Here is a 15,923-nt window from a genome sequence, read left to right as displayed (position 1 = left end):
GCTCGCTCGCTAAGCCACCCCCCACCCTCACCCTCACCCCAAAGTCCCCGCCTTTGACAACAACAACAAGACCGGCATGGAAAATGGCGTGACCGACCACCCGAAGAAATGCATACTTTGCATTCCAGTGTGTGGTAAAAGCTTTAGCTCAACTCGCCCAACACTCAGCTCGCTGTGCGTAATTAAAAGGTAAAAATGTCACCTGTCACATTTTAAATGTTAAAATACCAGATGGAAGTTGTCATTGAAAGCAAATAATGTAGTTTTATAACAATTGCATAGTCTTAAGATTTTAATTGAATACTTTTGTATTTTTTATGAAGTTGTGATCTAAGAAAAAAAAAGTCATTTTTTGGAGTGATATCGTAAATGTTTACTCGTACTTAGTCAGTCTTTTGTTTCACAGTGGGAGAAAGGTCATCAACAATCAACAACCAAACGAAAATAGTCATATTTTTAAACTAGTCCCTAATCTTCTTTCACGTCTTCTTGGCCTTCCTTCTGATCACAGAATTGATCCAGTCCATGTAGTTGGCCACGTTAGTGTAAACGCCCGGCTTTCCCGAACGGCCGCAGCCCTCCCCCCAGCTGATGATCCCATACAGGAAGTTGACATCGTCCTTCGCACAGGCCAGTGGGCCCCCAGAGTCCCCCTGGTGAAAAGTGCACGTGTATAGCTGCGTTATCCAAAGAGAAAATTATTTTGGCACATTGCCTTGTAATACAAGACACTAATTTTGCCAATTGCTAAGCTAACACTTCAAGGAAAAAGTTGACTCTGTGTGTATTCATTTTGAGGAAAATACATTTATAGTAGTATGGTTTACCCCAACTATTTTTGTTCTGATTCAATAACGCTCTGAAGATATCACAAGACGGCGACAAATTTTCAAAATTCAATTAAGGGTGACCTCGTCAGATGAGTTTCAAATTATATTAAAGGGTCGTGTAATAATTTGGGGTGGATTTACATTTTAACTTAGTAAGGCAATGATTAAAACATAAAAATCGGTGGAGCATCAATTCCATCTTTGCAACAGAAGACTTTATTGTATGGTCTTCAAATGTGGGAATTTTGGTCAGACTTGAGATCTCAAATTCTCCCTTTTTTTTTTTTGCCAGCTTTACAGACCCTCACCCTCTTACCTGGCAAGCGTCCACACAGCCGTTGAGACCCGCGCAAATCATATCTGCGGTGACGTGGTTGCCGTACACCTCTGGCCTCCTGCAGGTGTCGTGGCGGATCAGTCTCACGCCCGCCTCCTGCAGGCTAGAATAACGATCTGCTTCTGTTAAAAAAAAGAAAACCCTCAGCACCACATTAGGCAGCAAATTTGCTTTTGTGGCACCTGACAAAAAAACAAAAAACAATAAGGCAACAAAAACGAGGGCTTTAGATGGTCGCATCATTTATTAACAGAAACAACAACACGGATCATATGGTGTAGATCAGTCCACTCCACAGCATTTGTCTCGGTTTAATGTGTCGATTTTTCATTTTTAACTTCAACTGGGTGTGACAAATAGCTTGAAACAAGCACACTGGGCCTCTTATTTGGACAACTGCCCAAGCAATTTCATGAGAACAGGTGTGAAGGAATACCATAAAATTGTGTGCGTTTAAGTTGCGGTGTGTATGTTCAAATATATTCAGAATGTATTCACAAACTGTGTTTTTAAAACTTTTTTAGCTTCAAAATGTGCGTGAGGTTCTTTTAAGGACTAAACCATTTTGAAATATGTTTCGATAATCTCACTCACTCTCATGCATGTGTCCCCAGCCACTGATGGAGCAGCAGTAGTTGTCTGGGAAGGCCACGCCATTTTCGGGAAGACAGATGGGCCTGATGAACGGCGTCCGCTTCACACAGCGACCATCCTGCTTCTTCAGTTTGACGAGAACTGGTCCAAATGGGAGGTCAAGGGAAAAACCCAGAAACGAACAAATGGTAAACTTTTCGTTTATTTTGTGAGGGGAGGGTGCATGCAGGGATGCAGCTGCTAAGTGACGCACAGCTGTGTACGCACCCATGACGTCACTTAATTTGTGATTCAACAGTATCCGTGTGTCTGTGTGTGTCTGTGATTACCGATGTCATGGAGTGTCGGGTTGAACACGGAGAACTGTTTAGGAAAGATGTACTTGTCCACTCCAAATGTGCGCGTGTCTGGACCGCTGACGTTGAAGTGGTGCTGGCCGAGCACCACGCGAAGCTGTGACATCAGGGGGCTAACGTCACCAAAAATCACACAAAACCAACATGGTCAGGGGAGTTCTCTCTACGTTGGAGTTAAGTTGCAAAGGGGTGGGAAATTTCTGGAAGGTTTGCAGTAAATTTCCATAGAAAGTTCAGATGGGAATTGTTGGAAATATTCCAAAATTTAAAATGATGGGATGCAATGGGAAAATGAGCGCAATTCATTGCAAAGCTATCATGTTTACCCGCAAATATTATTTCATTTTGTCATAAGCAGACATACACGCAGAAATGAGAGCTCTCCTTGCCCACATGCAAGGGCATTACAATACCTTAATTGCATTTTCCATTTTTTTTTCGTAACTTCGCTCAAGCAGCAACGTATCCGAAGCTTGCGTGTACCACAAATTTTGGCTCATAACAACAACCCCCAAAAAAAATTGACTCATTGACATTGGTCAGTCAAGAGGACAGAAAAATGCATTGTGGGCAATTGGAAGCAAATGTGAAATCTGACTGGTTAAAGAAACACTCCTATTGGACATTAGGGTTAGTAATGTTCGTAATACTGTAGCTACAGTCACACAGGCCAGCACTCCTACTTCTGACTGCTCTGGTTGGATTAGTTTGCCATTGCAACACAGAGGCTGAAATCTGACTGGACAACAAAATCTAAAAAGACACATCCCTGACTTCCCACCACTGAAGACTCTGAAGACCCCTTTCCCACCAACATGCCATCCAGTGGGGTAACTGAATAATTTTGTAGCGGCCAACTTGTTTTGTGAAGGAGCTGGGACATACTTGCGGAAGAAGCAGTGGGCCGCCGAGATGACCCAGCAAGAGGCGATCAAGGTCCCGGCGCAAAAGTCCGACTGTCCGATGTAGATGGCCGCCATCCAAGGGTGGCTTCCCGGCAGAGCCAAGTTTCCTCCCATGATCCTTCCCCTGGCTCCGGGCACCCGCTTTTTGTGCTTTGTCCCGCACACTGGTTTCTTGTCTGCCACAGAATGGTCCGAGTCGCCCAATTTGGGTAGCGTGTTTGTGTTCATCCTACGAGAAGACGCTATGGAAGGAAATGCGTTTGTTATTGTCATTTATAGTAGTTTTTTTGCTAAGATTTACAATAAAATGTTTTTTGGGTGGGGTGGGGGGTTACCATGATCACATTTTCCGCTGTGTATACAGTAAATATTCCCATCCCCGGAATTCTACGGAAAGGAATATCCTTCACCCGGAATAAAAACCTATGCATTAACATTTTGACTACGATATTACATGTTACCGGAAGTTGCGTAAGCGGAAATTCCACTACCCGTAACCCGGATGGAGATGTAATGCCGCGGGAGGTTAAATACACGCAACGCCCACCCGATGCGACGGAAAAGACAACGCTGAAACAAGTTTTCACTTCGCGTTTTTCGATCATCAGATTCTAAACGACGACGTGCAAGTGAGTTTTTATTGCCGTGCGTTTTACTGTAATTGTGAATGATTTTAACTTTATTCACTTACGTCCTGTAGAACGCGGCACTAGCTTAAAAGCAGCACCCACTCGACACGACCGAAGAAACGTGTTCACTTCGCCGTTTTCATTCATCAGATTCGAAACGAAGACGTGTAAGCGACTTTTTATTGGCGTGCGTTTTACTGTAATTGCGAAAGATTCTTTATTCACTTACGTCGTGTAGATCATCGCATCGAAACGTAGAAGAACTGTAACAACTGGAGCGGAGCGAGTGAAATGCATCCGTTTGAGCGAGGCTGGACACAAAGTTAAAAAGATCCAGCAGACACTTGGAGTCGGAAAGACGCAAATCTACGAAACTTTAAGCAACAAGGCATCGATTCAACTCCTGATGACAAGCCACCATCCAGCAAGGAAGCAATGCAAATGGCAACAAAAATCCTTCAGTATGCACAAGAATTACCAGACATCGGTGATCAACCGGGACAGTTACTTGCAACTAGCAAGAAAACTGTATGACACGCAGGCAAATATTGTCATAAACCAAAGAATGCATCCAACAAAACAATCCAAAATACATATTTTTTTCCCAAGACAGAAAAAAATAAACATTAAAATACCTTACGTATTTTACTGTTGTGATTTTTTTTTCGATACACCTGTATTGCAGTTTTTGTTATATAAACAGTTTTTGGACAGTATATTTTTGTATTTTATTGATCGTGTTGTTACACGTGCATTTTGTCAACATACTTGCAGGTTCATAAAGGACATGTACCATGCTCATTTCCCAAATGAGGAATTTCTGTTATCAGGACAAATTGGACAGCGCAAACACGAGTCCGTACTAGAGAATATTTACTGTACTCACACACTGGCATCTTGCAGGAGGGCACTGCGCAGTACTCCCAGGAGATGGCACCCTTGCTCAGAGTGTAGCACCACGGCATCTTGTCGCCGTCAGGATTCCTGCACATTTCGAGGTATGTTCTGATTCTATTTCTACATTTTGGATTAAAACTATTGTTTTTGTTCATGCCAGTCAAATTATCTCTTTGAATTTCTTTTTTTTTCTTTCATGATGGAAAAATGATAAGTAACATTTGACCATCATAGTTTATTACAGCCTGTTAAAATTCCATCCATCCATCCATCCATCCATCCATTTTCCGAACCGCTTGATCCTCACTAGGGTCGCGGGGGGTGCTGGAGCCTATCCCAGATATCTCCGGGCAGTAGGCGGGGGACACCCTGAATCAGTTGCCAGCCAATCGCAGGGCACACAGAGACGAACAACCATCCACGCCCACACTCACACCTAGGGACAATTTAGAGCGTCCAATCAGCCTGACATGCATGTTTTTGGAATGTGGGAGGAAACCGGAGCACCCGGAGAAAACCCACGCAGGCCCGGGGAGAACATGCAAACTCCACACAGGGAGGCCGGAGCTGGAATCGAACCCGGTACCTCTGCACTGTGAAGCCGACGTGCTAACCACTCGACTACCGGGCCGCCCCTGTTAAAATTAATAATCACAAATCTTGTCTCTCAGTCAAGATGTATCACTGAAGCATACTGTACTTCCTTGAAACAATTACTATTCAGACAGACAGGGCTTTGCTGGCATCTCGTGCCATCTTGCGCGAAAAACACCAAGAGGTGAAATAGTGAATAGTAAACCGCAAATACATGGAATCGTACCGCATATCAATTCACTCAAAATTTTCTCGAGCAGCTGTAAGAATCTGTTATATGTGATAAAATCAAGTCCATTGCCGGGGCATTCTGAATCGGATAATGGATGAATAATGATTCATTTCATATAAAATGTTCTCTTTCTGTGTCACAAGCTTGCTTTTTTTTCTTGGATGCTATGAAAATAGGCAGTCAATTAGCAGGGTGTCACCACATATGCACACAAAATGCACACCTGCAGAAGGCATGCTCCCCGAGGCCCCTGAGAGCTGCCGCAGCCACCGTTCCCACGTGGAGCTCGTTGTACAGCAGGTCTGAGTTCCACGGCAAGCAGCGGGCGCCAGACGCCGCCGTGGACACCACGCCTCGGTAGCTAATGCCCCGGCTGTTGTAGCACTCGCTTTCTGGCTCTGGTTGCCGAAAAAAAAAAGGCTTTTCAATATTTTCCCTCCCTCCAATTTGAAATGAGCCAAACATTAAAAACAAGTGCATCACTTGGTCCAATTCTCGCCATGCTCCCAAAAATTAGGAAAACTGAAATGGTGGAAAACAGTTGGATTGCCCTTCTCCTCCTCTTCTCAGAAATTGAGCATCTTTGTTCACATCAGCAATTATCGGGCGCAAAAGCTAGCCAGCTAGCTATGCCTGCGCCCAGACAATGCGTGAACCCATCGAAAAGTCCGCCAGCAGACTACTTTAGAGTGCCTCACTGTCAGCATTGAGTGCATGCACATCACGGATAGCAGGTAAAATAGCAAGAAAGGAAACAAGCTAAAAATTAACCAGCCTTTGGATGTGGGCTTAGGCTTAACACATTTTAGAGTGCCTTGTTGTTGCAGCAATGAAGTTGGGATATACAGTATTCAGTATGGTAGAAGGATGCTGGAAATGGAGCCAAAAGAAAGAACGAGGAAGAGTCACTGTCAGATTTGGTTACACTCACTGAAGCTACAGTGCGGTCCGCTGTAGCCGTATCTGCAGTTACACACCTCCTTGCCCGTGGCTGTGATCAACCGGCATGTTCCATCATTCTGACACGGGTTTGAGTGGCACCCTGGATGCATAAAAGTGTGTCATGTCAAGCTGTGCATCACTGGATTGAATCCAATAGACATGTTTCATGGATGATAAAGAATGTGTGCCGATGAATATCATTTTATTACACTGCTCAAAAGTACATTTTAACCAAAGATGTCTTTATGTGACCAGAAAAACATTTTTGACGCAGATTTTTAAAAAAATGTTACTTTACTTTCTTACATGCACATCAGGTTTGAGTTATTTTCTTTGTTTGACTGATAAAAGCTTGCACGAGATGGATTTTACCGTATTTATAGCTATGACCTTTCACAAAAAAATCTGTTGCTGAACCTAACCCTTAATTCATAAGTATGACTTGACTACATATTTATTAGCTTTATTATAATTCGGAAAACCTGATATGGTTGAGAAAAGACGAATTTGGATTTGGAATCTGCCCCCCCCCCCAAAAAAAATCATCCAGAAAAGTTTACGTGCGTTCAAGGCGTGTAAAACTGCACTACTGATGCTAATGTTAGCATTTCAGTGGCATCTTCCGTTTGTGTTAGCATTAAGCTAGTGCAGGTGGGGGGTGTTTATAAGGCCACATCGTTCACTTGTTTTAATTAAATACACAAAATGTATTTCTCTTTGTTTTCTGTTTGGTTTAATCATTCCGAGGATTGGCCATGAAATATGTCCCTGAGTGCCCGTTCAGTGATGCTTGGAGCTTTAATCAGGGTCCCTTTTCTCCCAGGATAAGATCAGCTTGGCTTGAGGACGTGTGAAAGCATCGCTGCGGTTTTGTTCCTTTCGACTGTAAATACCCATGAACACCCCCGCCCCCCTTCCACCTCCGATGGAAGTGTGGGTGTGTCCCAAAATACCATTTGTTAGTCACCCTGACTCATATAGTATGTCTTTTCTTCCGTTGTGATCAAAGAAAGGGTGTGGGGCAAATTTAAGATCTTGGCCAGGAGCGAAGTATATGGAATTGATGTGCTATCGTATGTGTCGGTAACGAAAGCAAACAAGACAGTCCCGTCGCGTGAGTCTTACGCGTGTAGCGGGCTCGTTGACACTCGATTTTGCCGCCGAGACACGTGCACTGTTCCACGTTGCGGAGATGAATGCGGCCCCAAGACTCTCCTGCGTCATAATGCCGCAGGTGTACAGTTTCGTAGCACTGTTCTAAAAAGAAAACGGATAACAGTGCAGGCAACAAAAGTGAAAGAAACAGAAGAAACCTGACTGTGCAGTTTCTTACAAAGCAGGAATTTAGGGTGTCCTTGACACTTGGTTTTTTTCCATTTTGGAATACTTATTTCATATTTAATGCAAAGCTGTGTGTTCATAAACTTTCAAAAAAAATGGCCCGTACAGCGCCAGCAGACCATTTGCCATTTAAACGGCAATCCGCATTTTGGTTGCTCTTCGTTGGTGCACCTTTTGACTGTTTAGCACGTACGTTGTAAACGTAAGAATGTATCCCCACACGTGGCATACTCACTGCGCTCGCAAAGTCTTCCGGAAAAGCCATCAGGACAGGAGCACTCGAATGCGGTGCTGTGTGGGATGAGCGTGCAGATGCCGCCGTATTGACACGGCTTCAATTGACACGGGTCGGTGATCCTTCGCGACGTGTGGACAGAGACTGGCGAAAAATAAGCAAAGCGAGGAAGAAAATGTATATTTGTAGACGCTATTCACAGAAAGTCACTTTTTGCAGTCTCACCGTATCGCAGAGGTTTAAATTGTACAAATCAAATTTGAGGTTGCAGATTTTTTTGCCATTTTGCGATGATCATTTTGCCACTTGTGAGAATGTCACTGTTGATTTACGTAGCAAATCTTTGGGCAGCAGGCAGGGTACACCCTGAACTGTTCCCCAGCCACTCGCAGGGCACATAGATTTGTGCTCACAATCACAACTAGGGGCAATTTAGAGCATTCAGTCAACCTACCATGCATGTTTTTGTCGATCATTTTGGGACCGCATGGCACACTGTGTGACGCCATAGTTTTTAGGCATCAATGAGATATACTGCGGTTTGTTTTGATGGACATTGTGACATTGTCTGAGTGAGCTCAAACTTTTGAATCATAGCGCAATTACGAATGCTAACCATTGGGATGTCTTCGTTCTGGCGCACAGAAGCCCCACTTTCGGTCCCGGTCAAAATTCGACGTAAGAGAGCACCTGTTAGTCAGACAAAAGAAAGCATGCAGCGCTCTTTTAGAGGACTTTCCATCAGACGTTTGTCATTTATAATGAATACAGAGCAGGAAGTGACTGTACAAGATTACGGCACTCTCCACTATTTTCCGGTTCCTCCACCTTGAGGACTCACCATGGTCTCGAGGCGATGACGGTGATGCAGTGGTGATGAATTCTTCCACCCTGGCGAAATGGAAGTGCACATTCTTTGCCAAATGTGGTGACAACTGTTAACGGGAGGAAACAAAACTTTCATTTGACTCTCAGCATTCTCACAGTATGTACATATACTGTGTGTGTGTGTGTATATACATATTTTGAATGTTTGTCTCACAGTATGCCCATATTATAACAATAATTTGAGTGTGAATGCTCGACTCTCAGCATTCCTGCTATTCATTTGTTTGACAACGGAATCGATTTGAGGTTCTTGAAACTCTTCGCATTTCCACAGATGAATTTTTGAACAGTGTCATGTGAATGCTTGTCTCAGCATTTCTGCAAAATTGTGACCATAGTGCCAACGCTTTGACTCTCAGCATCCTCACTCTTTTCCAAAACAGTGGGAATGCTTGTCTCTCTCAGCTTTGAGGTGCAAGGACGCGTTGCGTTACCTTTTTGACTCTTTGCATATGGCTCTTTGAAGATAACGGTCTCACGCGCAGGCTGAAAACAAATTTTAAAGCAAAGTGCACACTTGACTACAGAAACTTTCACGTTTAGTATTTTTTTTAAATGTGCGTTCTACTTACCCCTCGTGTGCTGAAAACAAATGGAAGAAAAAGTAAGAGCCCGTATGTCATGGTGGAAGTATGCATCGATGTGCTGCAGGAAGGGAAAAAAAACCCAAAACAAAAGCTTCCCTCACGTCATGTGTGGAAGTTTGAAGCGTCTCTCTGAGCTTTTACGCGCGTGTATCCCTGCAAGTATTATCCTGTCTAATGTTGAGTCAAGCCCTTGCGTCATTTGGGCTTGTTTGTCTACGTCCTGGCTTATTCCGCCTCCGCCCGGTGCTTACCCCACGGACCCACTGCGCCTTCTGCCTTTCCTCAACGCTCACAAGCTCCCTAGCACGATTGGGGGAGGTGGGTAGGTTGTAGTGGTGGGTGGGGTAGAGGGGTAGCATGAGTGCTCCTTTGTACCGGAAGCGCAGCCTTCCTCAGCTTGTCGACAGTTCTGAGGGAAAGCCATAGCGTGGATGTCTGAGAGGTAATTTCAAGAATTCAGAATGAAGTGAATGCATATCACTTTTTTCAGTATGTCTTCCAAAAGTTTCCAGTAAATTACCATGGCTGTAGAAATGTAAAGGGATCATCTGGTCTGATTGGTCTGTTTGTCACGAACAAGCTCACTTTATGTATTTGTTTTTTTTTTTTTCAGAAAATGGTATTATCTTTCACTTTCAATTTCAATTGGGGAAATTAGGAATGAAATTAGGACTATGGGCACGTACCCCCCCCCCCCCCCCCCGGTCTCCATGGGCGTCAACAGAGGGACCAGAAACTATTTGTCCTTTCAAATTTTTCACCCTACCCATCCGTCCATCCATTTATTTTTCTGCCCCACATATTTTCACAGGGTTGTGTGTGGGCCTACCGAATTTGTCAAAGTCCCAACTTTGAAATGTCACCAAGGCACGACACTTAATCGTGGAGCTTGCTATCCAAATGTGATGCTCTCGAATCGTCCACTTGAAGAGCGCATCCCTCACCGCAATATGGAACATTCAGAAAGCCTACCTGTCGGGATTGTCAATGAGGACTTTATCCCAAATTGACGCTCACTCGCAGCGCCACACCAACACCTTCATAAACTTTTTGCAAGCGGTGGACGGACGCGACCGTACTTAACTGCATGAGTGACGGCAGGCGTCCATGACATGAAGCCCACGTCTGGGGCGGTTAGAAGCTGATTTTGTTCTGCTAACTTTGTCTAGCAACCGAAAGCGAATTACTGCCTTAAGAACAAGTGTTCCTTTTAACATCACTGCAGCGGCTACTGTTAGCCGCGGGGAAACGCACACATGCATGCCTGGCTGCCTTCTGAGACTTAACACAGCTTGAGCGTAGCTAATTGTCCCAAAACTAAGACCAGTCGTGAGCAAAATTCATATGCACATTCCACTTCAATCTGTAAAAGTCCATAAATGATGGCCGGCAGGTGTGTGGTTGCTGGCGCCCTTCACTGGTGGGGGTCTGAAGCTCGCTCGTATCTCAAATGTTGCTCATCATCAAGATAAAACAGTTGGTCAAATGATGACTCATAGCTTGAAAATCAGGTTATTAATTATTAGAACCCCCCCCCCCCCCCCACACACACACACACACACACCACCCCCCACCCAAGGACCAACTGGCAGACTTTTTCCAAGGGCATAGTTTTTACTTTTTAAAGGAGTCTTTTCCAGAATAAAAGGCAACATATTACTACAATCAAGTTGACTTTATGACCATAATATTATGACTTCATCTTGTAACAATGTGACTTATTCCTCCCAAGATTGCAACTTTTCACCCTGACAGAATATACTGGTGTTCTTTTAAAGATCTTTAGAACTTTACAACTTTTCTTTTTACACTCTGCCACTATTAGGCAATTAGGGGTACATGTGGTCATTATGTTGGATTGGCATTAAAGATTTCTCCACAGTAGCCCAAAAAGTTGTTTTTTTTGGGGGGGGGGGGTTGCTTTGAGTCAAGTCAAGTCAAGTCAACAGTATTTATAGAGCACTTTCAAACAGCCATCGCTGCATACAAAGTGCTGTACATGGAGCAATTTAACATGCACAATAAACAGTAAGACAAATCGGTAATAAAGGCGGTAGAAAGCACCAAACAGTAAAACCAAGAACAAATCTAAGTCATGCTGAGTCGAATGCCAAAGAATACAAGTGAGTTTTGAGGAGGGTTTTGAAGATGGGCAGCGAGGAGGCTTGCCGAATGTTTAGTGGGAGGTCATTCCAGAGAGAGGGACCAGCAACAGAAAAGGCTCGATCCCCTCTGAGCCTCAGTTTAGTTCTTGGTACTTCTAATAAAGTCTGGTCCACAGACCTGAGGCGCCGGGCAGGTGTGTAGGGGCGGATGAGCTCAGAGAGGTAAGGTGGCGCGAGATTATTCAGAGATTTGAAAACAAATAAGAGGATCTTGAAAATAACTCTAAAATGAATGGGGAGCCAGTGAAGGGATGCCAGAGTAGGAGTTATGTGCTCCCTCTTACGAGTACCAGTCAAGAGGCGAGCGGCGGCATTCTGGACCAGCTGAAGGCGCTTAATGGAGGACTGGCTGACTCCAAAGTAAAGGGCATTGCAGTAATCGAGTAATTTATTTGCAAATGAGGACATTCCTGCAAAAAAAAAAAAAAATCCCATTAGCCAACCTCTAATTTCCACCAGCTGTCAGCATGGCCCGGTCCAGATGTTAACAGGCTCAGCATGTCAAAAGACGACTGCAATACTTAAGCAATGTTCATTACTTGAATAAACAGACAAGGAGGAAAGTCCTCACTTTTTAATCAACTCAAAAAAGACTTGACGTCATCTTTTATTTATTTATTTATTTATTTATTTTTTAAATTGACAACTTCAACCACAGAAGCAGAAAGTAGAGGAAATATTCAGCCATCAGAATCAATACAGGAACCACAAAAGAGGAATTAATTTGTTGATCCTAAAAAAAAATTCAATGTTTTTGCTTCAAATAAAACACGTTGAACAAAAAAATATTGGAGTAAATATCGTTGGGTATATATATATATATATATATATATATATATAATTTAAGAATTTCTGTCTCAAATTTATCCTATTAAATGGAATTTAAAATAAATCAAATCATCTTTTGCTTAGATTGTTGAGAAAATATCAAATCAACACTATATTTATTGTCAATTTTCAAAATCCAAATGAGAAAAATAGTAGGCTTTTGATGAAGTCTTTTGAGGGCCATACTAAATGAAAGAAACAAATACAAACACCCACAAAAGAAACAATATGCTATCTTAGAAGTTGTCATCTTTCATTGCTTGTCATCGAAATCTCACGCTATACCAAAAACACAAAATCACACCGACTGAACGTACCAAAACACCAGAATTCCAATTTACAATAACATTTCATTTTCGGGGAGGCCTTGATGTCTTTGTACATGCAGAGTTGTTAAGATCCTTCCCTCTGGGCTTTCAAAGTGCAGCAGTGGATTCAGGGCGGGGGGGATTGTTGGCGGCCCGCTAGACCACGGTGGCCTTGAAGAGGTCCGCCTTGCAGTCTGGCTCATCCAGGTGAACGGCGCCGTGAGGCATCTGCTGGGCGTTCCTCATTCGGCTCTGGCACTGGCGCAGTTCGGCCACGTAGCCCTGGAAGCTCAGGCTGAGCTCCGACTCGTCCCCGTGGGGGGTGTCGGGCGGCGCTCTCTCCTCCAAGTGTACCCCCTCCACATTCATCACTTCCTGCTCCATAGCCTCTTTCTCGCCGGGAGCTTTGGTGCCGCCTGGAAATGGAAAAGAAGGAATGCTTAAGATGGCTTGTAAATGTCGATGGGAGCAAAAGAAAGCAAATAAATTGATGCCATTTTTAAAAAAAAGCTTTATATGCTTAAAAAAAGGCTTGCAAATCATCCCAAATAACGTATACATACATACTATACATATTCTCTTTTTAAAAAAGCCTTACATTATGGTACCAACATTGCCAAGATAGTACAAATCAGAAATTCCAACAGAATAAAATTAACTGAAGGCAACTCAAAACTTTGGAATTCAGACCACTGCCAGCCGCGTATTTCGCTGCGCTATTTCCAAATGAAGGACGATCGTCAACACTTCTAACTTACAACATCATAGCTTTTTATTGAACCTTGCTATTTTTACTTTTGTTCAGAAGACGACCAAAACTATTTTGAGGGGGGGGGGGGCATTGACTTTCAGACTCCCTTTTGATCCTTCCTCTGAAAAAAGTACCAGCCTTGACGTTTCCATCTGACAACGTGAGTTTAAGAATTATTTTAACGTTACTATCTTTTTGTAGAGTTTGGAAATGGACCAAAACTGTCGGGGGGAAACAAAACGCACCTCTAGAGTCGACTACAAATTTCTTGTTGAAATTGCTTATCGTCCACGTTTACTTAGCGACCCTGTTTCCAAAAGGGCTAGCCTCAATGTGTCCATCTTACAACATCAGTCAACAAAGTATTGTTTTTAGTTTACTACCTGTTGCTCTTATACAATTTATAAGTAAAGCAAAATTATCGGGGTCAAAGTGTTTTGAAAGGAGGACTAGACTCCAGCTTACGTCGTCAGTCGTTTACAAACCTTTGCAATTTTTACTTTTGTTTAGAATTTGAATAAACTTATCGGGGGCGTGGGGGAAACTCAGCAATCGGAACTTCCGTCATCCACTTTACTTTAGCGAGCCCTATTCCAACAGAAGGACCAGCCTTGTGGTGTTGTACTATTTTTACTCTTAACCAGTTAGAAATTGGATGAAAAATGTGGCGAAAATTTGCTTGACGTGACTTCTGTATCTTCCGACAGTGTTGCGCAATCGTGGCCAGCTGCTTTAGAAGTAATAGTTTCCCCTGGGATTCACTTAACAAACAGTCAGTGATTCAGTGCCGCTTGAGTGCTGATGTAAACACCGTCTCCAAGCTCCAACAGCTGACCTCCTTCAAGGGGGAAAAAAAAAGATGACACAATGCGGTGGGATTGGGTAACAACTGCACCAGGAAGTGATGTATTGAAGTTGGTATGTAGCGCTGCAATTCTGTCACTTTCCCAAAATTAATGATAGTTTCTCAGTCTGCGCTATGACATAATTGGTATTGTAAATTTGCTTTTTTGTGTGTGTTTTCGTTCCAGGGTACTTTTGTGGAAATTGTTCAAAATTGTTTTGAGCAATAGTTAGATATTAAATGAATGGGACCAAATGAACCACTGCATTCTTAGTAATGCATTTCTTTAATTTCTTCATTCACTGTATGAATTCATTATTCCTTCTGTACTTTCGTGGACGAGGCTAAAAGTAGAACTGGCGTCATGGTGAAAATGTCTGTGCGATGTCTCCCTCTCGTGGGCAAAAAAAAAGATGCCTGTCTATCACGGCATGCTAAAACCTCAAATATATTTTGAACGATGATTTGGACCAAAACGGGTTTTCAACATGTTGTTGTTACGATTTTTATTATTAATGTTTTAAATCTTGAGATCATTTTGTTGATGTTGTTTCATAAAGGGGAGAAGAATGGCCAGAAATCTGAGGTGACAGTGACACTTTTGGAAGCGGTGGTATGAGGTTATCATGGCGCCTAAAAGCAGCGGGAAGAATCTACGCAGAGGCCGTCGGCAGCCGACAGCATGGCAGCCGTTTTTTTTCCCACACGGCAGTCAGGTCAGAGCAATTGTTGGGGTTGGTGCCTTTTGTGTTTGAATTGGTGTCATTTGTGGTTTTGGAGGTGCTTGTTCAAGTACCATAAAAAGTAATTTATTTATTTTAAAGTCCGCGTCAAACATACGTTTAGGGACACATATAGCTGTTTGTGATTAAAATGTTGAAAAATAATGTGAGAATGGCTGACAATAATATCGAATATACTTTTTTGGAAATAATATTACTACATTATTTTTGGTGAGCACATTCAGTATATGACACTACTGTATTAAAAAGTTTCTGATGATGGGGACACTTGGACAGCCAAGTATTTTTGTTGTGGTGCCACTCGTTGGTGTAAAAAGTTTTGACAACCACTGGCTCGTACTAATGCCGAATTAGGACATGCTTTGGGATCCTCTGTTCATTTAGAATGGAGAATCACAGGTCAGCCAAAAATTTGGGAGGCAAATGTGCACAAAAAACCCGGATTTGCAGATTTACGCTAGCAAATCATGCATGATTTGGAATGTTGGCTTTATTTCTGTTTTAGAAGTACTCCTCAATGGATGAGTCCTCTGTGTTTTATTTTGCTTTTAAAAACAGTTGACTTCTCTTCTTTGACTTTGTTTTTCCTCCATTCTGCCTTGTGATGTGCTTATGTTATTCTTTAATTTGCTTTTTCTTTGGCAAAAACTCCAGCCACCATTCAGCCAAATTTTCTGCACGTTATTTCATCACATTGTTGAGTGTTTTGCAATCCTCTTTGGCTTTACTGTGTTTGTTTGATTGTTTGTTTATGTTCTGTTCTTGTTCTCAGTGGTTTACTTGTTTTAACACGTGCATGCCAGTTAAAAATGTTAAATTGTTACTTTTTGGTTCCTACTTTTCATTTGCATTTATTTCCTGTGTGGAAGAATGTTGAATTGGAATCCGAGAGACAAGAAAGGAAAGATGCGCGAGTA

General features: G+C 42.8%; 2 protein-coding genes across 3 annotated transcripts in view; both read right to left on the bottom strand.

The window, feature by feature from the left end:
* Positions 1-363: 363 nt before the first annotated feature.
* On the bottom strand, positions 364-9,631 carry hgfac (HGF activator). Of its 2 annotated transcripts, XM_086106018.1 has the most exons (14): positions 9,353-9,631; positions 9,215-9,266; positions 8,734-8,827; positions 8,509-8,582; positions 7,893-8,036; positions 7,442-7,573; positions 6,306-6,416; positions 5,598-5,772; positions 4,538-4,635; positions 3,003-3,264; positions 2,091-2,230; positions 1,762-1,902; positions 1,147-1,289; positions 364-653 (listed from the first exon to the last, which is right to left on the bottom strand). In XM_086106018.1, exons 1-14 carry the CDS (start codon positions 9,416-9,418, stop codon positions 480-482), a joined length of 1,806 nt encoding a protein of 601 aa, XP_085962144.1. In that variant the 5' UTR covers positions 9,419-9,631; the 3' UTR covers positions 364-479. The 2 variants fall into 2 exon arrangements, with proteins under 2 accessions (XP_085962144.1, XP_085962145.1); XM_086106019.1 differs by lacking the exon at positions 6,306-6,416.
* A 2,490-nt stretch (positions 9,632-12,121) lies between these two features.
* rgs12a (regulator of G protein signaling 12a) overlaps positions 12,122-15,923 on the bottom strand; it is a 28,205-nt gene continuing 24,403 nt past the window's right edge. Inside the window, exon 18 of the mRNA XM_086104706.1 lies at positions 12,122-13,084. Within this exon, the coding sequence (XP_085960832.1) occupies positions 12,825-13,084 (260 nt within the window). The 3' untranslated portion in view covers positions 12,122-12,824. The remainder of the gene's footprint in view (positions 13,085-15,923) is intronic.

Source organism: Hippocampus guttulatus, chromosome 2 (genome assembly GCF_054856545.1).
Source record: "Hippocampus guttulatus isolate MCC_2025c chromosome 2, RoL_Hgut_1.0, whole genome shotgun sequence".
Taxonomy (NCBI): Eukaryota; Metazoa; Chordata; class Actinopteri; order Syngnathiformes; family Syngnathidae; genus Hippocampus; species Hippocampus guttulatus.
This window is presented reverse-complemented; position numbering and strand designations above follow the sequence as displayed.

What these genes read in the sequence shown, in the direction of transcription:
- hgfac (XM_086106018.1), bottom strand. Translation starts at nt 9,418, where the DNA reads ATGCATACTTCCACCATGACATACGGGCTCTTACTTTTTCTTCCATTT. An exon ending in GCCCACTGCTTCTTCCGCAA is followed by an intron (nt 2,231 to 3,002) that starts GTATGTCCCAGC and finishes TGGTGACGTTAG; the next exon opens with CCCCCTGATGTCACAGCTTC. An exon ending in CTGGGGACACATGCATGAGA is followed by an intron (nt 1,290 to 1,761) that starts GTGAGTGAGATT and finishes TTTTTTTAACAG; the next exon opens with AAGCAGATCGTTATTCTAGC.